The 23,436-nt window shown below is 40.2% G+C and overlaps 4 protein-coding genes across 6 annotated transcripts; 3 read left to right on the forward strand and 1 right to left on the reverse strand.

Annotated features, from left to right (window-relative positions):
- The first annotated feature begins 3,886 nt into the window (after window positions 1-3,886).
- On the forward strand, window positions 3,887-7,125 carry LOC116245963 (NADPH:quinone oxidoreductase). The gene is made up of 3 exons (XM_031617607.2): window positions 3,887-4,218; window positions 4,299-4,490; window positions 6,614-7,125. The coding sequence occupies exons 1-3, from the start codon at window positions 3,993-3,995 to the stop codon at window positions 6,910-6,912; spliced, it is 717 nt and encodes a 238-aa protein (XP_031473467.1). The 5' UTR covers window positions 3,887-3,992; the 3' UTR covers window positions 6,913-7,125.
- Window positions 7,126-10,878: 3,753 nt separating this feature from the next.
- Window positions 10,879-13,105, forward strand: LOC116250547 (uncharacterized). 2 transcript variants are annotated; one of them, XM_031624261.2, is made up of 2 exons: window positions 10,879-11,485; window positions 11,658-13,105. In XM_031624261.2, exon 2 carries the CDS (start codon window positions 11,680-11,682, stop codon window positions 12,868-12,870), a length of 1,191 nt encoding a protein of 396 aa, XP_031480121.1. In that variant the 5' UTR covers window positions 10,879-11,485; window positions 11,658-11,679; the 3' UTR covers window positions 12,871-13,105. The 2 variants fall into 2 exon arrangements, with proteins under 2 accessions (XP_031480121.1, XP_031480113.1); XM_031624253.2 differs by having other exon boundaries at window positions 11,661-13,105.
- Window positions 13,106-13,257: 152 nt separating this feature from the next.
- LOC116250540 (eukaryotic initiation factor 4A-3-like) lies at window positions 13,258-20,382 on the forward strand. Of its 2 annotated transcripts, XR_004171444.2 has the most exons (9): window positions 13,258-14,881; window positions 15,522-15,762; window positions 15,869-15,949; window positions 16,670-16,777; window positions 16,880-16,999; window positions 17,139-17,306; window positions 17,527-17,613; window positions 17,890-18,580; window positions 19,815-20,382. XR_004171444.2 is itself a non-coding variant. In XM_031624237.2 (8 exons), the coding sequence occupies exons 1-8, from the start codon at window positions 14,553-14,555 to the stop codon at window positions 18,001-18,003; spliced, it is 1,248 nt and encodes a 415-aa protein (XP_031480097.1). In that variant the 5' UTR covers window positions 13,258-14,552; the 3' UTR covers window positions 18,004-18,723. The 2 variants fall into 2 exon arrangements, 1 of the variants encoding a protein (XP_031480097.1); XM_031624237.2 differs by lacking the exon at window positions 19,815-20,382 and having other exon boundaries at window positions 17,890-18,723.
- A 76-nt stretch (window positions 20,383-20,458) lies between these two features.
- On the reverse strand, window positions 20,459-21,877 carry LOC116250532 (aspartyl protease AED3-like). The gene has a single exon (XM_031624224.2). It carries the CDS (start codon window positions 21,850-21,852, stop codon window positions 20,575-20,577), a length of 1,278 nt encoding a protein of 425 aa, XP_031480084.1. The 5' UTR covers window positions 21,853-21,877; the 3' UTR covers window positions 20,459-20,574.
- Between the last annotated feature and the right edge of the window lie 1,559 nt (window positions 21,878-23,436).

Here is a 23,436-nt window from a genome sequence, read left to right on the forward strand (position 1 = left end):
GCCTACCGTCCTGGCACGACCCGTCGGCGGCCACCCACGCTGTTGGGTGGCTTGCTCCTCGTCCCCATCGCTGCCTCCGGCCTTCTCTCCTTCTCCTCCCTCTGCTTGCTCATCGACACGACAACGTCAATCTAACGGGCCGTCGGGCCGGGCTTAGAAAGTGATAACCAGGCCCGACCCGTTAAGATATCGGGCCGACGCCCAGGCCTACTAAAGAGGTCCAAAGCCCCCCATATTTCCTTTGCTTTTGGGGTTTTGCATTTGTGTTTAGAGATGGTAATTGTGCACCATTTAACTTTGGTAATATATCCTACCACTTAAGGCCAAAAAGTATAGCACAGAACTAAAGACCACACCAACACCAACTACACTCAAATGGCCATTTCATTTCTCTGTAGAGTAATTAATTTGTGAAGAAGCAATCCGACCCTCTGGTGGTCTAAGCTTTTAAAGGAAAAAGAAGGCATTACTTTTTCTTTTGTGCAGCCGATCAGGCTGGAGGAAAAGGCCTGGGTCCTTAGGGCAGCAGCACCTAGCCCACTGATCAGTACAAGTGGCATAGGAGACTCACATGCCAAATAAAACAACTCCACCTTTTTCCTGCATGCATTCGCCCAAGTGGCAATATATGTTTATTCGAATAATATATGTGTATTATTATCTGCATTCATATGAATGTACATTGTTGTAGCTATTGAATATGGCTAAGTCCCAATTCTGCATGAGCCGCCACTGATGGGAGAGGTCTCCTGCGGCAGTACCAGATAAGAAGCAAAGGAACAGAGAGCGATAGAGAGAACAAATGAGGGAGGGAGTTCTCAATTTCAGGGTTTGCCAAGGTAGGGCTGCTCGAGCTCGAGTTTTGGCTCGATTAACCACAAACCGCCGAAGATTGGTTTGAGCCGAGATTACCCATTTCAGCAATCTTTTTTTTTTTATAATTTTATGAAACTTATTTTATATGTTTTATTTCTCGAACTTAACGGACTTCAACCGAGCCGAGCCCAATCAACTCAAGCTCGGCTCGTTTAAGTTGTTGAGTTCATTTTTTAACTCGAACTCAACTCGTTTAATAAATGAGTCGAGCTCCAGTCAAGTTTATCGAGCGAGTTCGAGTCGATCTCATGTTAATTCAACTCGTTGAACAGCCCTACCTCAAGAGCATAGAATTGCAAGAGTCATCAGCATTATTGAGGATTGTTGGGCAACGGTAAAAAAAAAAAAAAGCACTTGAATTTCCCTACCATTTAGACTTGGCAATTGCGATATTAGGAGAGGAGTTAAAACATGAGAGTATCGAGACTAGTGTCTCCAAGGGTACATAGTCTTTAAAGATATGAGGACGTTTGATTCGTTGAGACGCAAACACGAAGACACGCACCCATCCTGGCTCCTGCTAGGAGACACACACTCTCTATCTACTCTTTCTCAGAGGGTCTTGGCTTTTTCTTAACAAAAGAACCTGGACATTTCATATTCGAGCAAAAATTTACTTAGTTTATATGTATGACTGTTTGGTTTATGTTAAATCAAACATGAACAATTAAGTACCAACTGTTTTTTTTTTTTTTCCGCACGAAACATTAACGTAGAGAAATCCAAATGTATGCAAAGTCCAATATATCTAGGTGTTGTTTTCATAAAAATGAGGTATGCATGCTTAATCCAATGAGAATTTAGACCTAAAACATGAATCTTGTAAAGATCTGATCCATCCAATTAGGGATAAAAAATTGAACATATCGTGTATCCAACTTGACAAAACTTTAAGTGCACAAACCCAATTAAACTCAACTTTGATGTCACAACCGAAAAGTTTGGTTGAATAATAGGAAGACTTCTAAAAAGAGGTTGTTAAGTGATTGGTTTGTCCTGGTTCCTATTCTTTTTTAGATTGAAGACAAGTTGTTAGGGAGAGGATTATGATCCGTCAAATTGGGTTGTGACATTTGGTATCAAAGCTGATTCAATACTTAAACTTGCGGTTATTTGTGCAAACACATGTGCCTTGAAGAGGGTGAATTATTACAACATCCAATTTAGACTTACACTTAAAAGATTGTGAAGAATCATAAGAGACTTATAAATGAGTTGTTAGATAATTAATTGTCTTGATTCACAGCTTTTTGAGGCTGAAACCAAAACTATTAAGAAACAGGTTGGAATCTACCAAACAAGATCATGACACTTGGCCACGCCTGTCTACTAACCATTTTGGACAATTACAGCTGGGCTCATGGATATGCCAGCCGGTCGGGCTCTTCTCTCAGGCTCCAAAAAAATAGGATAGGGAGACAAAGTGGAAGTCACCATGCATTTACTTTCCCTGAAAAAAACTTGAAGGACAACTTTGAAAAAAACCAGAGGTAGTAGGTAATGGAGCCTATTATGGACGAAGTTAAAAAAAAATAAAGAACCACCAAGTCGAAGGTATGCGGACCCTTGAATTCGAGCTGCTGATAATATTAAGCTAGTCTCATGCATGTCATGTTGGTGGTCCTCATTAGAGATCAGGATGAGAGATGCCGAATATCCCGCCATTAATGAAGGCGAGAAGGTGGCATACAGAGAAAATTGAATGTGGCCCCATTTGCTGGACAACTCTTTACCAAACCAATCGTATTTGTGCTACCAAGAATTTCAAGCTTTTCGTTTCTTTCCTTCTTCAACTCAGACCAACTACCGTTTTGTTTCCATGTGACCTGCAACTACTGTTGTCCTGTCTGGTAGTCAATAGTCATAAGCACCATGGCTACTGCTGCAAATGAATTGAATATGATATGGGGATATCTTCAACTTATCAGCTGTATCCTATTAACATAGATTGATCAACTCTATATTTAGCTGATCTGAATCTAATGCATCTGCGCTTTGATGATAATGAAGGCCGTGTTGAACTCAGTTCACCATTCTCTTGTTCACACTGTGCATGTGATTCTAGAGTGTCATCTACCTTTTCTCTCTTCCTGCCAGTATCTATCGCTGCAACCGATGTTTCGCGAAGCAAGTATTTTAAAATATCACTGCCAGTAGTCATTGTTTCACCTTGATTTCAAAGTAAACTCAATGTTCATATAATCTCGAGTGGCAACTTTATGTGGACATGTTACGTGCTTTGTAGTTTGTGCTATACTAAGATTACTACCAATTACATATATTTGTGGTCTATGTAATTGGTTCAGTGTTGAGAGTAAATTAACAATTACGTGAAGTACTTTCATGGCTAAGCAACACTAAAAAGAGAAATGTTTGAAATTTTACTTTAAAAATTCTAAACTTGTGTAACTTAAAAGTTGGAAAAAAGAGTTCACAATGGCTTGATGCATCTGTCATTAACTAGGGTGGTGCACGAAATGAATCAAGCTCGAACTTGGTTTGCTTGAATATTGTTTAGCTCGAGTTCGAGTTGACGTGTACAAGGTAAGCTCGAGCTGAACTCGGTAAACGTGTCTTGGCTTGAAATAGACTCGTTGACCAACATCCCATTTGGCTTGGATCTCTTTCTCTGATTTTAAGTTTAGAAATTATGAAACAAGAGTAACCTCAATTAAACGAGCTTACTTGAATTTAATCGAGTTGAGATCATGTAATTTTAACTTGACTAAGCTATAAGCTCGATGAGTTAAGTTCAAGTTTGACTTGTTTACAAAGGAGTCATGTTTGACCGATCAAGTTAGAGTCTCGCCCCCGTATTAACTGTATCATCCATGTCCTAAAAAAAACTTATTCAATACTGATTTTGATAACACTTCTTATAAACTTGCAGCCGAAGCAGCTGCTCGCACAGAAGAAAAAAATTAGCATGCAAACATCATAAATGAATTCATACGATGATTGGATACTACAACTGCCAACAACTTTAGGAAAGTAAAAAAAAGGCACAAGCCGCATCGATTCCCCTTTTCGGTGAACAGGTAGAAAAAGAGAGCCGCAGACGGGATGTCGGCCAATCTACCTTTCCCGATCAGAGTGGAAGAAACGTGGGAAGAATTATGGTCGTTATAAGAGCAGTAGGTGTAGGAGGAAGAGGAGCAAGAGCCGCGCTGTTATCCGCATCGTCTCCCTCGTCGCAAGTCACCAATCTCGCGCGTCGCAGGATGTCAGTTCGGGCGGAGTCGCTCTCCCCTGACCCCGAGGATAGGACCAAGCCCTTGAAGGTCGCCGCTCTCTGTGGCTCCCTCCGTCGTGCTTCTTATAACCGTGGCCTCCTCCGTTCTGGTACCAATCTCTCTCTCTCTTACGCACACACACACACATAATGAGCTTTGTGTGATTTTACATTGTGGAATGATGAACAGCGATCGCAATATGCAAGGAGTCGATACCCGGAATGCATATCGAGTATATAGACATCGAGCCCCTTCCTTTCTTGAATACAGATTTGGAAGTGGACAAGAAGTTCCCACCTGTGGTGGAGAGCTTCAGGAAGAAGATCCAGGAGGCCGACAGCGTTCTTTTTGCTTCCCCTGAATACAATTACTCTGTTACTGGTATGTTGGACTCTGGGTTTCAGTTGGGAGGTCTCCATTTTTATGATTTTTGGCAACAATGATTGTTTTTAACGACGAATGTTACTCTCTCTGATGTGGGTATCTGTTGGTTGCCTCCAAAGTTTGATCAGATGGTTTATGTTTATGTTATTCTAAAGTTCGTCAGCAGTTTTGTGGTCAGAGTTTTATCAGATCTTCTAAAACTTAACTTGATAACTTAATTGCCAGGCTGTCGGGCTTGATGTTTATCTCAATTTCGCAATTGCCATCTTTGATCTGTTTGACAAGTTTCCTAAAAATTTTGGTGAATGTGTACTCTCCAGCATATGTAGTTGAAGTTTGATGACGTGCATAGATATGATAATTAAGTCTAAAATCATTATGTTAATGTAGTATGATGATCTGTTGCAATACTTGGCTACATGTTTCCCCACTTCCCAATCTAGAAACAACTTCACAGTGTAAATAAAACATTGTCCTTGTATCTTTTGGGCTTTGTGTTGTCAAGGACTAACATGAATTTTTCAGCATATGTACCTAAGCAACTGTTCTCATCCTCAGTTGATGACCTGTATTTTACTTTTATCGATCAAAGCGTCATTTAGGAGCGACAAAAAAAAATGCTAGAGAAGCAGTGGCTGAATCGCGGCCTGGCATCATAGCTCCTGATCCTGTTGAAAAAGCTGCCAGTAAATGACTATATGCAGCTCTGAAAAAGGTAGCTCATCCAAAATGGAATTGAACGACGGTCTGATAATTTCAACACAGAGGCCATCCGTCGTGCCCTCACACTGTCCATTTAGAACCCCTGTAGATGACAAATTGGTTAGTATGATACTTTGATTCTTCTAGGGCTTTTGTTGTTGTGGGGGGTTGTTGTTTGAGTGGTGGGGGGGTTTGGTGTTTCTACTGTTACAAACTTTCTCAGAATGGGCGTAAAGCATTACTTCATTTTCTATAGTGAAATGTACCGGAGAGTTTTGTAATTTAGGCTGCTCAAAAGGCAAATGGCATGAAAAGCTTCATCTTGCTCCATGTGAAAGTTTCGTTCGTTAGTCATATTTCAGAGTTCTAAAATCATGTATTACTGTTCTCCATTTGCACAGTATGCAAGTTCTCTTGTAGGTGATGGTTTCGCATCAATTATCCTTGGTGTCTAATCGTGGCCTTTGTTGTCAATGTAGCTGCCACTAGTTTTCCGCATAGATAATACAAAAGGTGGAATTTAGTTTCACTGTCCAGTCTCACACTTGGATAAGGTTCCTTATACCCATTAACATAAAACAGTTTACCTTGGAAACTATATCTAGAGAAGAGCATTCCAGATGATTTTGATTCAGAGAAGGCACAAGGTTGGACATAAGGGGTTCTTCACTGCCCATTATTTTGTTTCTATTTTGTACCTGTCCCTCGATAAAAGGCTGGCTCTATACACCGGCATCTCTTATTTGGAGAAACAATGGCGATTATAGGTGGAACAACTAACACTGTAATGTCTCACGGTGTTACCATGCCCTATACAGGGTTAATTTCAACTGTACAATCAAATAATTCAGGGATAAAATGAAAGAGGTAATGTTTGTGAGAATGCTTTTACTGTTCATATGTGTCTGAGGCCATTCTTTTGCTGGTATCAACATAGTATTTCCTTGAGATTTCCTATATGCATGACTCTGTAGGCCATTTGATTTTTTTATATGCACTGAACTGCTTTGCTCATGTTTAAAAAAATTCAATCATCGGTCTAACATGTAGATGACCCAATATTTGGAGACATAGATTTGCAGGAAGGAAGGGATGGTTGGGTCAGGTTTGTGCCTAGTGGAAGTTTGAGCCTCAAAACTTGTGAATTCAATTCTGAGCTTCTGGCATTTTATGTCAATATGATGATCTTCAAGATGCTTGGTTGTTAGAATAGGTGGCCATCATTATTGCGGTTGATGTTACTTGCTACTACCTCAAAACTTTCTTTGCCTTTATTTCCCTAGCATGATATTCTTAGCAGTTTTGCCTATTGGATTTGCATAAAAATTGAGCTCGTCCTCTTTTGAAATTGCCTCAGAACAGAAACAGAACGTCCGATTAATGGTTTTTTCTTCTTTGCTCTCATTTCTTCCCGTTAGCTCCACTGAAGAACGCCATCGACTGGGCATCCAGATCCCCCAACGTGTGGGCAGATAAGCCTGCTGCAATCGTAAGTGCAGGGGGAAGCCTTGGTGGTGCACGATCACAGTACCACCTTCGACAAATTGGAGTTTTCCTTGATCTTCATTTCATCAACAAGCCTGAGCTTTATATTAGAGCATTTGAGCCACCCAGGAAGTTCGATGATGATGGTAACTTAATTGATGAGGGGGAGCGGGAAAAGTTGAAGAAAGTTCTCTTGTCATTACAGGCATTTTCTTTGAGGCTTAAAGCCTAGACACGTTCACCCTCAGTTTGGTTTATCCTCTATTATCCTCTAGTGTCTTATGAAATAAGCTGGCCGCGAACAGGAAATTTGTGGGGAGCTGGTTAGACATGGATTCACTCTTCGAACGTTTGGTTGCTGTTGTATTTTTTATAACGTCAGATGTTCAACTCAACTTTTCTGCTTCATTAATGATCGTGAACATGAGAATCCGGAGCCTGTCTATACTGATGTCTCACTATTCATGTTATTCCAATATTTTCGCATCATGCATCCCCAGCTTTCCCATGATATCAACTCATCCGTAGGACTGCGCATGACCTGAGCTTGATCTGATCTACAGCTTCTCAAACTCCGCTTAAGTTTTGCAGCTTGAGCTCGGATGGATCAAGCGGAACATTATATATATATATATGTGTGTGTGTGTGTATGTATGTATGTATGTATGTATAATGAGCCTATGGAGCTTAAACAAGTTCGTATGAAGCAATTTGAGCTCAGCTGTTTTAGAACTCGACCTTAAAATATTAGCTCAAACTCCACTAACTTACCATACAAGTTGTTTTCCGGCTGTTCTAAAATGGGTTTGATCCTGATCAAGTTGGAGTTACTTGATCATTGCCCACCCGAGTCGCCAAGGATTGACCAAGTTTTACCTTGAAAGAAGCAGACTCGTTAAGCAGTCTATTTTGGTGGTTCTTCATCATAGGAAAAAGGAAGTTGATTATGAACTTGAGGACATGGCCCTGCATACTGATCTTCCTTTTAAATCGTGAAAACTTATTGTAACAAAGTGTGCCTAACTTTGTGCTTCTTGATGTGCTTTTCAAAAGAAGTGTCCATTCTAGGATGTGTTTAATATTAACCACTAGCCATATAGTGATCCTTTGGGATGGCGTTGTTTCTATAACTCATTAGTTTTATAATTGCAGAATTTGTTTAAAATTGATTAAGGTGAACGGCATGGCATGGTTTTACTCCTCAATAAATTTTATGTGAAAAAATATTTTTTGAGCTAGTAGTAGGATCATTTTTATCAACATTTGAAGAATTCTAACTTGAAAATTGAAATATTGCCTCTTTTAACTTTCGAGTCAGATTTTGCTTTTTTCCCTCCTCCAAATGGTCTATATGTTCTTTTTATTTGTTTCCTTTTCTTTTTTTATCCCCTTGTGTAGAGCTGCATTCTAAATGAAACTCGCCTCGATGGTTAGCTCGGTATCTAACGTTTTTCCATAAACATAACAAATGTTATGACTTGCTGTTCATGTAGTCATTTAGGGCACCCTTAAGAAATTATATACATGTTACATACTATATGTGGCAATAAATATTTTACAAGACTACTTTCTTCTCATGACAGCATTTGGCACATTACATTTTCTTATATTATAGAAGATTGCTGGAGGTAGAATTCCTATAAATTCCATAATGTGCCAAAATGCCTATAAGATGCTAATTTGTCCTTAATTAAAAAGATATTTATTTTTTTTTCCAAAAAAGAAAGTTTCACAAACTAGATTTTTAAGTAATTTAGAAGTAATTTCATATCTCCTTTATCCATCGTTTGTTTCTACAGTCACACCTAGAAAAAAGGAAATAGTGTACAGATCCAAATGTAAACTTTTTTTTTTCCTTTAGACCTCGTTTGATACACATAAAGTTTTTTGCATGATAAAATTATCAATGTACGGAAGAGAGATTTTTTTATGAAAAAAAGTTGGACCTAAAGAGGTCCGACCTTTTTGGGTGGGAATTTTTTCTGATTTCAATGAAAAATGCATGGTAAAATTTCTTGTGTTTGATGCTGCATGAAAAACCATACAAACTTGAAAAAAAGTCAACCATACACAGTATTTTTCTTTTACATCAAACAGAGCCTAAAGGTATTTTCTTTTTTATAAAGGTAATTTATAAAGGTAAAGTTGTCTGTTAAGTATATTATACTATTTTCCATTCATAAACCATGTGCTTGTTAATTATTTTATAAATTTAGTTGATCATTTATACTTTTCCAATGTCCGCTGTTCTTTATAAATATAAAAAACCTTTAACAATGTTCAAGCAAAATAAACATTGTTTTTGGTGGTTGTCATGACCGGACATTTTTGGCAAATAGAAAGGTAGGTCAAATTCATTTGTGTAATGACCACACCGGTGAGTTTTGAAGCCACATTTTTTTTTTCTTGTGAATTGTGATCATTGGAAAAAGCAGATTCCTTCTTCGATTAGTTTAAAAGCTCATCGGCCATTGAAATCTTAACCTGGTTCATGGCAGAGATAAGGTCTTTCATAGAGATTAGGATATATCATTTGTCATATCCTATTTATTGAATATCAAAACATTTGAGGCTCAAATACGGATGAAAAAAAAAACTCTTATACTATACATCCGAATTCATTACCTAAATTTAGAATCCAAATTCGATCTGAATCTGACTTTTATTTTCACATTTGAATCCAACTTACATAATTTAAACCACATTATGAAATACAAATGTATGAATACTGGATATATGATATTTATTTTAAATTGAAACTTAACTTAAATCCAAATCCAATTAAATATTTACTGAAAAACTGGCAACTGGAGTTCAATACATCCATCATTAGCAATACATGAGGCTATAACCTCAATGATGAGGTTTGAACGAGAAAAGGCTTATAGTGGATAATCAAAATCAGCTTCTTAGTTCTCAAAGTCCACTATCTATTTTAACGTGGAGTCCCGCGGCTAGTTATTATCAGATCTGTCTTTAAAGCTCGGTTCTCCAGAAGGATTGGAAGTCATGCCACCTTTATATAAGCAATGGTACACGAATTCTTTCAGTTCAAAGCATCTGCCACCTTGTTAATCTTACCAAAGTAGTAACCAATAGTACAATCTTAATCCTCAATCAATTCTAACCTTCTCTATCTCATGTTCAGTTCTTTCTAGTTAAGTAAATACTTTAAACTTTTAAGATCAGTGTATATCCAACACTTTTCGCCATACAGGTAATGCCTCTAAATCTATAAAGCAAAGGCTACAGCTGCCAAAAATCATGTATAGGATAATTTTACTGATGTTTTTTCAGTTGTCGAGATGCATAGGCAATCACCTTGTCATTCTGCATTAAAGCACAACTTAACTTCCTATGAGAAACATCACTGTGTATGACTAACCCAACTTCTTCTTCGGCCAAATCAAGTACTGGAGCAATGTAAGTTTTTGTTTCATAAAACTTTTCTCACAAGCCGAATTTCACTCGAACTTAACATTCTTTGTGGTCAACCGAGTTAAAGGAGAGGAAATACCATGAATCGAGATCTTCACTCCACTTCTGAATTCTGGCCTAGCTTGCATTGCATTCAACCATGAGAACTAGATTGAGGTTTAGTACCGCCTTTAATCTACAAACAGATGGGCAAACAAAAAGAAATATTCAAAGACTAGAGAATATGTTACCTGCATGTGTGTTAGAGTTTCAACGCTCATGGGATGTACACATACCTTTGATAGAATTTATATATAACAATAGTTTCCAGTTTAATATTGGGATGACACCTTAAAGACATTGAAAAATTGAATTTGCATATGAACCTGATGAGGATGTCATTTTTAAAATCCGAACGATCCGATTTCCTAATCAGGCGTTAAACCTTTTTTTCCCACATATCCGACTTTTTAAACATTACGAACATAGATATTCAATCCATGAACATCCTTACGTCTCGGTTGTTCATTCTTTTGTATTTTGAATTCTTCGTACCGGAGCAACACCACGTTTTAAGGATCTCTGTCCATTATGATGACAAGCGCTTTTCGTAGTTGGTGATTTATTGATTGTAGTGTACAGCAAAACCTGAGTTGGGACTCTTCACTTTCATTTTATTGTCTATTTGGATTTTTTTATCAATTCTTTAAGAAAAGATGTAGAGAAGTCATGATCTCCTAATTTTTTCTATTACTTGTCAATGTTTTTTGGAAGTCGACCTTATTGCTGACAAAGGATCAAACCCACCAGCGGCAAGAAATTCGGGGCCAGAGTTCTCGTATCAAGACGCTGCTTGCGTAGTACAGCAGCTACCATGGAGGCAACTTCTGCAGTTGGGATGGCTGTGACTCGTCCATCTTCAACATTATTTGGTAAAAATGGTGGGACGTCGCATTCTCGTGGAGTATATGTGGTGCGTAAGTTGGCAGATTCATCAATATTATAAAGTCGGCCGTTCTGGGCTTTATGCTTTAGGTGCCGGGCATGATTAAAATTCTATAGCAAGTAGTGGACTGTCGGCTGAGGCGGCTTTTCCATTGTCGAGCACCAGAAAGAAAACAGGGAAGTTTATCTAATTCTACATCTAATGACTCATATTCTTCGTCCCCATCTTACCGTATCTAGAACAGCTTATAAATATTTGAGATGTTGATATGTTCCTTTTCAATTTATGGTACGTTTGATGTTACATAAAGTAACAGGGTTATGGTGGCCTGATGGAAGAGATTTACGACCTTCCAACGAAGTAAAGCAGATCTCTCTGCTTCAGACCTTTAAGAAGATGCTGCAACTTCAAGCAAAAGGAGACCCATGCTGCAAATTCTAAGGTAAACTTGGACATTCAACATCATAGTGGTCATCAATCGCCTCATCTACCAATCCTTTTTCACCAAATCCATCGTACATCTCAACTACCTAAAATTGCATAGCTTCCAAGCAAATCTTCAATTATCTCATGCGACACATTGCATTTTCTTATATCATCTCACTGTTCTGTAGCAGCGCCAATTGAGGAGTCGCCATGGTGGATGCAGATGAGGTTGAGCTCAGCGGCGTGCTTCATATCTATGTCCATCTTGCCAGGAACATTCATAACATCTGTATCTACGACGACCAAGATGTTTATGCGAAGTTCTCATTGACGTGTGATCCTGATGAGGTTCTTTCCACAAGAACTGTGCATGGTGGTGGCAGAAATCCAGATTTCAACGAGGGTTTGCAGATAAAGATCGTTCAATTGGATGCTGTGCTCAAATGCGAGATTTGGATGCATAGCAGGAATGCGAACTATCTGGAAGACCAATTACTAGGCTTTGTCTTGGTACCCTTGTCCTCGGTTATAGGAAAAGGCAAGCTCACCCGAGATTTCACACTGTCGTCCACGGACCTCTTCCATTCCCCTGCAGGATTTGTTCAGCTAACCCTGTTCTTTGAAAATAGTGCACATCCATTTCCGCAACTGAACAGCCCTGCAGACTCAACAGAAGTGGTACTTCATGACCCAAAGGACCAAAACCTAGACCACTGTGAGTATGAGAAGTTTGAATTTCCTGATGTCAAGATCACAACAGAGAATCAGAGGATGGTCTTTGAGTATTTTGACATGGCTAAGAAGAATCACGCTTCTGTATTGAATTTCAACGCTAATGGTTTGGTAACTATGCCATTTCTGCAAATTGGTGCTTCACCTCAGACTGTTGATGAGTATGACATGGCTGCAGATTCTACTGGAAAGATTTGTGAATCTTCTCCTGAGCCTCCCCAAGTTGGTGCTGTGGAGACGGGGAACCATGTCCCTGATGCAGGACTCCTTGGTTGTATCACCACTAGCCTTAGCCTCGATGGCTCTATGGAGAAGAGGAATGATTCTGGGGCTTCAACAGATGTCGTCGACTCAAAGAATGAGGATAGCAAAATAGATGATCCTGTTGCTAAAGTTGGTGCAATCAAATTAGGATCAATATTCACAAATCCATTGGAAGAGATAAATCTGGGGCCTCATCAAATGGTGGTTCAACAACAAATTGTGGATATGTACATGAAGAGTATGCAACAGTTCACGGAATCTTTGGCAAAAATGGAGCTCCCTACGGATTTCAACAGACTAGGACCTGAAGGTGGTGGAGAAATCATCCAGAGACAGAGCAACTTGGACAAGGAAAACAAGGGGAGCTCCACAAGGGTGTTCTACGGTAGCCGGGCCTTTTTCTAATTGACCTTTTTCTTGGTTATGCTTCGAAAAATTTTCATATTCCTCTGATTTATCCTCTGCGGAGAAAATTTAAAAGAACCTGAAAAGATGTTACCTTAACAAACTTGTAATCCTTCGAGGTGTGCTGCAAGGATTCCTCATTTTAGTCTAAAGCAATCAATTCGGCGTCCCAAGGCTGGCGAGATGAGTAATGTTTGTAATATACAAAGTATATCTATCTATTTCTGTTGGTCAAGCTGGTTGAGAAGTTTGTTGCAGAAAAAGCTATTGATTTATTTACTTGTTCAGTGAGAGAGAGAGAGATCCATGATGTCCTCGGGTGGCTGGTCGGAACCATTCACAGTCAGTCTGAGCTCAGATCCATGAAATATTGACTTGCTATGAGATGCAAAGCTAAGTTTAAACTGCGGACTGAGTTGCCATACGTCAAGGCTCCAATTTGGACCTCTTGGGGAGCACTAATACTGATAGCAGTGCTTCTACTTAAGTCAGAGATGGCAGCCGAATATTACAATCAACTTGCAAAGCAGAATACTTGAAAAGTTTCCTGGTTGTCAAGATAACGAATGCAAGATCAGGGAAATGATGACAGACCAATGTAGCAGCTATTTTTGAAAAACTGCCCACTTATCACAACGATCACCTTGATTCTGAGAAAAGCAATTGAAACATTTCCGTCTTAAATTTACAGCAACCATGTCCTGCAATGAAGGACCAAGAAGATATGATTTCTGCAGTATGGAGCAAATGCTAGAAGAAAAGAGAAATTTTGGGGAGAAAGTTTCACAAGACATGCTTTTCTAGACACATTTAGAACATCTCCATCTTTTGAGATTGCATTTATAACAGCAACAAGTTCAGGGTAATTATTGTGCACCTCGAGAGCAGGCTAAGTGCTGATTAACACCGACAACTTAAGGATCGCTAGATGATAAAGCAGACCCATTTGTGTGTTAACGCTCTTCACTGCAAAGGCATGTAATAAAGTGATCATCATCTATCTTTTGGTGGTGAGGAAGGGCCATTGGTTGGACAGTCACATATAGCAACGGCAGAAATCATTTGCTTACAATTGCTTTGGCAAGATTATCATGATAAACTTTATCATTTGGCAATCTGTGCTCTGGAGATTTCTTTCTTTTCTAAAGAGATCAATCGTTGCCTTTTATTTATTTGGATTGCTGAAACACTTCGAGCTATTCTTTCTCGCTATAACGTCACTTGGTTGATCTCGATCTCCATGAACGCCCTTAACACCAGCGGATATAATCGCAGCAGCATCAACATCGTCTTTATTATCATCACATTTGTTAGATGTCAAAGACCTGCTAATGCTATGTTTATCACATGGGGCCACGGCCTTAAATCAGTGGTCATCGTAAGAAGCATCGGATTTGAGGTTTTGCCGACAAGGTTGGATCATTCCAGAAATAGACTTTCAAGCTCACGCCCAAACTAGAATCACGTAATCTAGACTCGGACTCGGAACAAGAATGATCTGGATCGTATCCGACCCGTTTTCAGCAGTCCGGCAATAGGCAGACTTCTTTCTGACGGTTCCAATATCCGAAGTCCCAGACCCAGACGGGCACATAGTCTGGTCTACGCGCGTCGGCAGCGTTTCTCCGTTCTCCGTTCTTGTTGCCCTCCTTCGCGCTCTTGTTTGGGTAGTTTTTGCCGCCATGGCTGCCGCCGCCGCCGCCGCTGCTGCTGGTGGATCAGTGGTGCCGCGGAATAGAGGAGCCCAGAGGGGGTTGGATGATGAAGCCCTGGTGTTCGAGACGAGCCCAGGAGTGGAGGCCATATCGAGCTTCGACCAGATGGGCATCCGGGACGACCTTCTCCGCGGCATCTACGCCTACGGCTTTGAGAAGCCGTCTGCCATCCAGCAGAGATCCGTCCTTCCTATCATCAGCGGACGGGACGTCATCGCCCAGGCACAGTCCGGCACCGGGAAGACCTCCATGATAGCCCTCGCAGTCTGTCAGATGGTGGACACCACCACCCGGGAGTAGGATTTCCTTTCCATCTTCCTTCCTAGCCCATTCCTTCTCGTTTTTCTTATGTTAACCTTCGGAACTCTCTCTTTCTATTTCTCGCCGTCGTGGGAGTCTCTATGGCTTCGGTGTGTCTGTTCGTTTTCTAGGGTTTGCTATTCTTCGGGAAATTAGTGTTTATTCGCCTTATAGTTTCCTTCGTGTTGTTTCCTGTCGCAAATGGTAAACCTGGGTGCAAGAGACGATGGTTTTATTGAGTGATGTAATTGAACAATCATAAAAAGGAAGCAACCTTGAACGAGAATGTGTTTTCTTGTTTATTTTAGTTGATATTTCTATGAAACCTAATTTAGCCGAGTTTCGTTTTTCTAATGAAACGCACTGCTGTATATTCAACAAGAGGGATGCAGGAATTCAATCTGCCTTATGCTTGGTGTTCATAAAGAATATGATATACTAAGCGTTTCTATTTTTGAGTTGTTCTGGACCATATGGGAGCTTCATCTCATGGCTACATGGTAGGTTCGTGGGCAGGTGCCAAAGAAAGTTTTTTTTACGTCTTTAGAGAGCAAAGGGAACGTAACCCACTTGTTTAAGTAGCAGCAGCCTAGACACTGAATAGTTTATTTTTTTTACGTTTTGCTTGCTTGGCAGGGTTCAGGCTTTAATTTTGTCACCTACACGAGAACTTGCTTCTCAGACAGAGAAAGTGATCCTAGCTATTGGGGATTACATCAACGTGCAAGCACATGCTTGCGTTGGCGGCAAGAGCCTTGGTGAAGATATCAGAAAGCTAGAATATGGAGTTCATATTGTATCTGGTACGCCAGGTAGAGTTTGCGATATGATCAAGAGAAGAACATTACGCACCAGGGCTATCAAATTGTTGATCCTTGTGAGTGGAGAATTTTCTATTTTTCTTCGGTTGTGTTTGCTTTTGAGATATTCTTGCTGAAGTTCTGATGTTAGCTTCCAATTGTCATCTTTGTTTGTTACCAAAGGACGAGTCTGATGAGATGTTAAGCCGAGGGTTCAAAGATCAGATATATGATGTTTATAGATATCTCCCGCCAGAGCTCCAGGTATCCTCAAAAAACCTAATTCGTTTCTCCAAATTCCTGTTTGGATATATAGATTCCTTTTCCACTCTTGCTGTTGCAGTGTTGATCAGTATATGATCATACTTATATTTTATTAAGTATGGACACAGACATGAGTATCAGTATCCAACACTGCACATAAGCGTTGGATACAGCATATGCTAGAAAAGTACACTTTTGTATGCACTAATTAGAACTTGATACTAAATCATTCATGTTGTAAGTTTCTTACTCCGTTCTGGTTAATCTGTGCCTTTTTTTTGTACCCCTTTGTTTGTCAATCTTGTCCTGTGAATTCCTTACTTTCAGAAACTACTAATACCATCTTCTTGTTCAACGATATCTATTTCAGACACTTGATATATGTGCCCAATGAAATTCATTTTTCTTTCCTATCTTTGTGAGCTAGGCTGTTGTATTTTTTGTTTTATCTGAAGATTGGGAGTGTGTACATATGTGCGGGTGTGTGTGTACTAAATGTTGCTGATGCATGCCTATGGATCTTGAATAGGATGCTAAATCTATCAATATCTTTCCAACTTTTATCAGCACAGAAATGCCTTTATCATTACCTGAAATTGTACTCCAGTTATCTGCTTGTGTTGTAAACTATTTACAACTAACCGAAATATCATAATATCTTCTCCATGGACGTGCCAACACTGCCAGGGAATTCTGATCAAGATTTGGTAATGGTATTAGGTTGTCTTAATCTCTGCAACAATGCCAAATGAAATTCTGGAGATAACTAGCAAATTCATGACTGATCCGGTTAGGATACTTGTAAAGCGTGATGAATTGACACTGGAGGTACACAGTTTAACTTTGTTATCATTCATTATGTGCAAGCAAATGTTGTCTTATATCTTTGTCAGTATTCAATAACATTTCCTATTCTTCTTTCACTATCAGGGCATTAAACAGTTCTTTGTTGCTGTTGAACGTGAAGAGTGGAAGTTTGATACCCTTTGTGATCTTTACGACACACTGACGATTACTCAAGCTGTTATATTCTGCAACACAAAGAGAAAGGTGATTTGTGTTTCTTGTCATATCCACTATCTACTTGTGCTTGCTTGTTGACTATAGCTATTTTAGTAAATATTCTTTCATTATCGTTGATCGCGTATTCCGCTATCTGTATGAACTTTTCAATGATCCTATTGAACAGGTGGACTGGTTGACAGAAAAGATGCGCAGCAACAACTTCACAGTTTCTTCAATGCATGGCGACATGCCTCAAAAGGAGCGAGATGCAATAATGTCAGAGTTCAGATCAGGAACAACACGTGTATTGATCACAACAGATGTATGGGCTCGTGGGCTTGATGTTCAGCAGGCAAGTGCCATAGTAAACTCGACCTCTGGCCATAATTACATTGTCAATTTCACTAACAATAACAACAAGAAGACGATTAAGTAGCTAAGTAAATCCCATCACTTGTCACAATTTCATTACCATGTCATCCTCTTAGTAGTTTAGCTGCTTTCTGCCAGGCAACTGGTTATGATCATCTTTTCTGTGCTAGTTGATCTCACTTGTGTTGTTGTTGTATCAGGTTTCTCTCGTAATTAATTATGACCTGCCTAATAATCGAGAACTCTACATTCATCGTATTGGTCGGTCTGGTCGTTTTGGGCGAAAGGTATGCTGCCTTTACATGTGCTGTTTCAGTGCTGTTTTTTCTTGTCTATCCAGGCTTCTATACATTCAATAATGTGAGTAGCAGGAGCCCTGCCTGCTCCTTCCCAAGCCATACCTGGGTGCCACTTGGGTCAGCTCACCTAACAAGGGAGTAACTTAAGTTCCACCTTTTTAATATGAGGAAAGAGAGTAACTTTAGCTTTAATATGAGCACATGTTCATGTTCGATTTCAGTTTGCTTACCTTTATGAAACATCAAACTTTTGTTTGTTTGCAGGGTGTGGCTATAAACTTTGTCCGCAGTGATGACATCAGGATCTTGAGAGACATAGAGCAGTATTACAGTACACAAATAGATGAAATGCCTATGAACGTTGCTGACTTGATATGAAACTTGGTTGTGGATTATCGAAGAAGGGGATTCAGAAGAAAAGCTTATAGAAAATGCTTCAATATGACGTGGCTATAAAGTGTGGAAGTTTGGATTGTTAGACAAGAATTTGGGCAATGGATTCTGCATTTGTTTATTAAGACCATCTTTGGTTTGACAGGTTGCTCAAATTAAATGATGAAGAATTGTGCTGGATTTGCCATCTTGAGAATCGAGACTGCTTTGCATTTCTCGGTGCTAAGAGAAAATTGGTTGCCTGAGTCTTATCTGTCGTTTTCTGCAAGCAAGATTTTCTGTGCCTTATGAAGTTGATTAAAGTCAGACAAGATGCGGAGATCTTCAGGTTGCTAATGGTCTGTCAAGTATGAGTGCATTGTGTGGATGTACGTGTACTTCTCTATAGGCTTTGGTTATTCATATGGATGCTGATTGGATTTGGAGCTTGATGCAAGTTTATCAAGTGGGCCTTTAGCTTATTCTGAGCCAAGGCCGTTTCTTGGGCAATGCAAGTGGATCATCACGTGTTTGGGAGCCTACTGATGAAGGAGTAGGCGAGGATGAGCAAGAACTTTTCAAGGTCGTGGTGTCCTTCCTTTTCTTTTTGAACAGCATAATTTAATGTTATGTTCTTTAGGTTCTGGTGTTTATGCGCCATGCCTGTGGCGAAGACTGTGATTCATGAGCTATTTTACTGGGAATGAGTATTTTGTTTGTTGCTTTCTCAGTGCTTCAATGAGGTTCTTGCCTTTTGGTCCAATGGTAATTTTTGGCTTATTAGATGATGTAGGAATTACGTGATGAAGTTCCTAACCTTCATGGCCCCATAAACCTTTGAAAGAGCAGATCTGTTGTAGATGTGCTTCATTTTTAGGGTGAAAAAAAATTGAGTGTTATTAAAAGTGTGAAAACCAAGTCCTGTGACTTATTAACGGTTTCCCGTCATTGAGGCGTGAGGTCTTTCTGTCTTTTCATTTTTCTTTTTAATTTGACAACACTGCTTCAGCTCGAGGCCCTTTGTTTCTCTGGAAGCAGTACTGTATGGAAATGGGTTGAAGCAGTACTGTGTGGAAATGTACTAGTATTCTAGTTTCTATTTTCTAAATATCTGCTGTATTTTGCATAGAGTCTTATCGCTTTTGAAAAGCATATTTTTGTGAAAGAAAAATAACAGAAGATAATAATTGTCAGGAGATCATTGATCTGTTTGAGGTTCATGTCCCAATGAAAATGTGATGGACGCATTTACCTGCCTCATGGCGTGGCGGAGTGAAATCAGGTCCCTAATGTTATGCAAACCATTTTAATTGTTTCTTATACGAAAAAATTTCATCTGTGCTGAGAAATTGCATCTTATACGAAGTCGAAGACTCGGCTTATGTCTGATTAGGGTTGTGGAGGGTACCAGCACTTGGCAGTCATACAGTTGCAGTTTGAGTGTTATGGGCGTCGCGTTTCAGTTCAAGTAATTGAGCGATCAACTGAGAGTGTTGTTTTCCTATGACATACTGTGTCCAATGTCTTCTGATATATATATGACCTTCACAGACTGCAGTATCTTTTAACGTATGGTTAAAAAGGATAAAATTTTACAGAAGTAAAATGAAAATTTTACAAAAGGTGGTATAACATATACAGTTTGTATTTCGCTCGTTTGCCTTTTTAAACAGAACAAATTCAAGCGTGAGTTCTATGTTATTTTTTTTCAAAAAATGGACCATGTTTTTTAAGAAACTACACGTCCCCTGTTTTTTTTTTCAGTTCCAACGGAATCATTACTCAGAGCACTAACTTTTCTTCTTGTTTTTTTACAGGATCAAGCAAAATATGTTCTACCCTCTGTTTTTCTGCTGCCATGTGGCAGGGTAGTCAGATGGCTGTCTTTTCTTCCTTCTTGCTTTCCTATTTGAGCAAGCACTATGCTGTAGACTTGTAGCTCTTTTCTGATGGATACCTGATCTGCACATGTAGTTATTTTAGGAGTGTGTGAACTCTAGACTCTTAATCCATCTTTTGTACCCAACTCGTTTGATGACTACTTATCAGTTAACCCCATGATTTTCATAGACAAGAAGTCATGAAATGAAAAAGGAAAAAGAAAATAAACTTTTCTCCTGCTTTTTGTTGTATCACCAGAAGTCTAGCGCGTTCTTGTAGGTTAATTTCTTTCCAGTTACTAACGATTCAAACATCAAGTCCTTCTAGATTCATTTTTCAACCCGAAAAGACAAAAGTACCTCTTGGGCACTGGTCGCCTTTCCATGTTTGCTTTCTAGCTAGAAACTGCATCCAGAAATTTTAACTGATTGCGCTTTAAATGCTGTGACGCAGAAGATATATCCACTCATATTAGCTTCGTGGCAAAGAAAAAAAAAAAGAAAACCAGATCAATGGGATGAGACCCAATAATAAGCAACCATCAGACCTGTAATGGACAGTAAAAAGAGATACAGCAGCAGAGAACCAACAGTCGAATATTTTGGCATTCCTTAGCAAGAAGACAAAAAGCAGAAACATGGACTGCTGTCTAAGACAGTGGCGATCCATAGGAGCTCATGTGACACGATCGGTTTACTAGGTACAGAGCTCACGTGACACACCTAGACGAGAGTTTGGAATGTCATAGAGGACCCTGTGATTCTGCTGCTGCATGGTGGCAATCACGTTCACCACAGAGTTGACATTGACTGGTGCAGCAGCCATGGCCAAGCAGGATGTGGTGCCATAGGTACTGTGTATGAGAACATTCTCCTCCGGCAAGGTCATGTTCATCCCGTCGAACTGGAATGTAATCGTCGGCGGCACAATTGGCGTACTGTAGCACGTATCGAACCCACCTAGCGAGGTCACCGGCTGGTTGATCCGTCGCCGGAACTCGTCTCGGACTGCGACGTATGCCGGGGCCACTAGGCGAGTCACCATGGTGCCCGAGTCGAATATGGTTCCAGCACCGGTGGTAGGGTCAAACGCCAACACATTGGGCGGAATGTTCACTGTCCTTCTCCCTACCTTTATCCCTGTCATGTTGACATAGTACAGTGATGGCCGTCTGGGGTTCGTTAGCAATGGGGTGTAAAGTATCCGTGTCGGCTGGCCGACTGGTCCGAGACGCAACGAACCGGAGAAGTTCATAGACTTGGCATTGGGCAGGCAGTAAGAGAAGGTCTTCTGGTAGAGAGTGCCTGCTTGAGATAGGAGTGACAATGGTCCTCGGCCTAGTCCCAGCAGGCCCTGTGGTGGGATTGAGGTCCCAGTCACGGACTTAAGGCAGCCAAAAGCATAGCTGGGTATGGTGCTGCTGGCCAAAGTAAGCGAATCAACAGATAACAACGCCTCAAAGGATGAGTCGCCATACGTCATATTGAAATGGCAGTCCGACAAGGTGCAATATGAGTTGGATACTTGTCGGCATTGGGCCGCGCCGCATTGCAGCGGCTTGAAGGTCGTAGATTGTTCAAGAGTGAAGAGGGTAGGGGATGAGCAGCCGGTGCAGCCACTGCATGGCACCCATGCAGCATCATTGCTTGTGTCCATGACCATGAACAAGGTCTGACCGGGTGTGCCCACATTGGCTTTGACCAAGTAGTTGCCTGCCTGCTGGAACTGGCGACCTGAGCCAACGGGCACGTCTGTTTTGGCTATGAGGTTGTCGAGGTAGATCAAGCGAGCCTTGTCATGGGCATTGATTTGGTCTAGAGAAGGAGGTGATGGGGATGACTTGAAAGGTGAGAGGTTGCTGTTCGCGGGTATGAGAGTTAGGGTCACGGAGGGAGATGGGGAGGCACTGGTCAGCCATATGGCTGTGAAGAAGAAGAAGAAGAAGAAGCTAAAGGAAGTGAAGGGGTTTCCCATTGCGAGAGCTTGGTGTAAGAGATGAACAAGAGCGGGGGAGGGTCTATATAGCCTTTCTTTCGAGGAGGGTAGTACATTGGCATCCTTACTGGATTCCATTTGCTTTGTTTTTAGTGAATTATTTTACTTTCTTTTGTCAGTGGCTTCCTTCCTAATCAATTGTGTCATTTGGTGGCAGACTAGAAACTGGATACTTTGTGCCCAAAAGTTTTTTTCCTTTTTGTGCTTTTTGGGCATTGAAAATTGATAGAATGAGCCAAAATACAACAGGGAAAATGTATTTTTTTCTTTGCATGCTCTGCTTGGAACTTAGTCAATTGTTTACATTAAGAAAATGTGAGGATATGCCAAATTACAGCAGGAAATTGTGTTTCCTCTTCCTGGAATTGGGATTCGGGATTTGGTTAGATTATTGTCAGGGAGGTGCTCATTGCTCGCTGCTCTAGGTGAAACTTAAGAAGTGAGAACAGTAACTCTTTATTCACGAAGAAGAAGGTTGACTTATTTAACGATATGATAGACAATTGCAGGTGGTGAGAAGAGAGATGTTAATGGATACGTTGAGACATGGACCCTAGGAAAATTCCCAGCCCTACTGACCTACAGTTTTAGTTTTTACCAATTACTGTCTTCGAGAGGCCTGGTGGTCAATGCTCGCCCAGGGCATACTTATCAATGAGCAAATCGGTTAAAGTATTTCAATCAAGGTTCCCGTTCCTCGTCGCCTTAACAAGAAAAATGAAAAAGTAGCAGGATAAGATCTAGTTTCCTTTTTCCATTACCTTTTGGCTCTAGATCTCCTCTTCATTCTTTGGGGACCTAGATCTTTTGCCCCAGTAGTTGGGATGTTGATTGCTTTAATCGGATGTTAGCAGGCAAGCATAAATTGGTGCATGATCCTCTAGGTATTAAGAGAACGACATGTGGTAGGTGTGGGGCTCTTTTGCTTTCAGAAAATCAGAAGGGTTAGGTCACATGCATCACATACCTAGTGGGTTTAATCATGGTCACAAAATATCGCCAGTTTTTTTCTCATATAAAGGGCAGGCACTTCTCAGTTTGAAGGCAAAATTTCTAATATCAAAACTTTTTTTTTTGCACAATTTTTTACTTCTGGATCAATTTTCTCATGTTTTGCAGACAAAAGGACAAGACCAATAATTCTTTTTTCAGTTTGTCAATATATTATTGTCGTTGTTTTACGTTGGGTTTCAGATGACGAGCTTGTTATCTATCCAACTTTGAAAATGGGGGGCAGGGAACAAGTACCTTCCAGACCCAAAACTTCAATCAGAATCACTCATCCTTGTCCTAGGAGCTCTGGAAAATACACCAAATATGTCCCCAATCAGATAAAGGATGAATCAGATCGTCGTTTGGCTAATCTGTATCACGCTTGAACGACAGTTCTTTCATATGGGCAGTGTGGAGCCGTTCTCCAATCCGTGCGGCAAGTTGGGAAATTCAGAGTTTGAAACTATGTACTGACAGAAAATTGGCATACTCGATTTCCCAGTTTGTCGAGGTACTAAGCCATGAACTAATAATTCATTCATACAAGTTGAATTCCAAAATTACTGTTGA

This window comes from Nymphaea colorata, chromosome 1 (assembly GCF_008831285.2).
Source record: "Nymphaea colorata isolate Beijing-Zhang1983 chromosome 1, ASM883128v2, whole genome shotgun sequence".
NCBI lineage: Eukaryota > Viridiplantae > Streptophyta > Magnoliopsida > Nymphaeales > Nymphaeaceae > Nymphaea > Nymphaea colorata.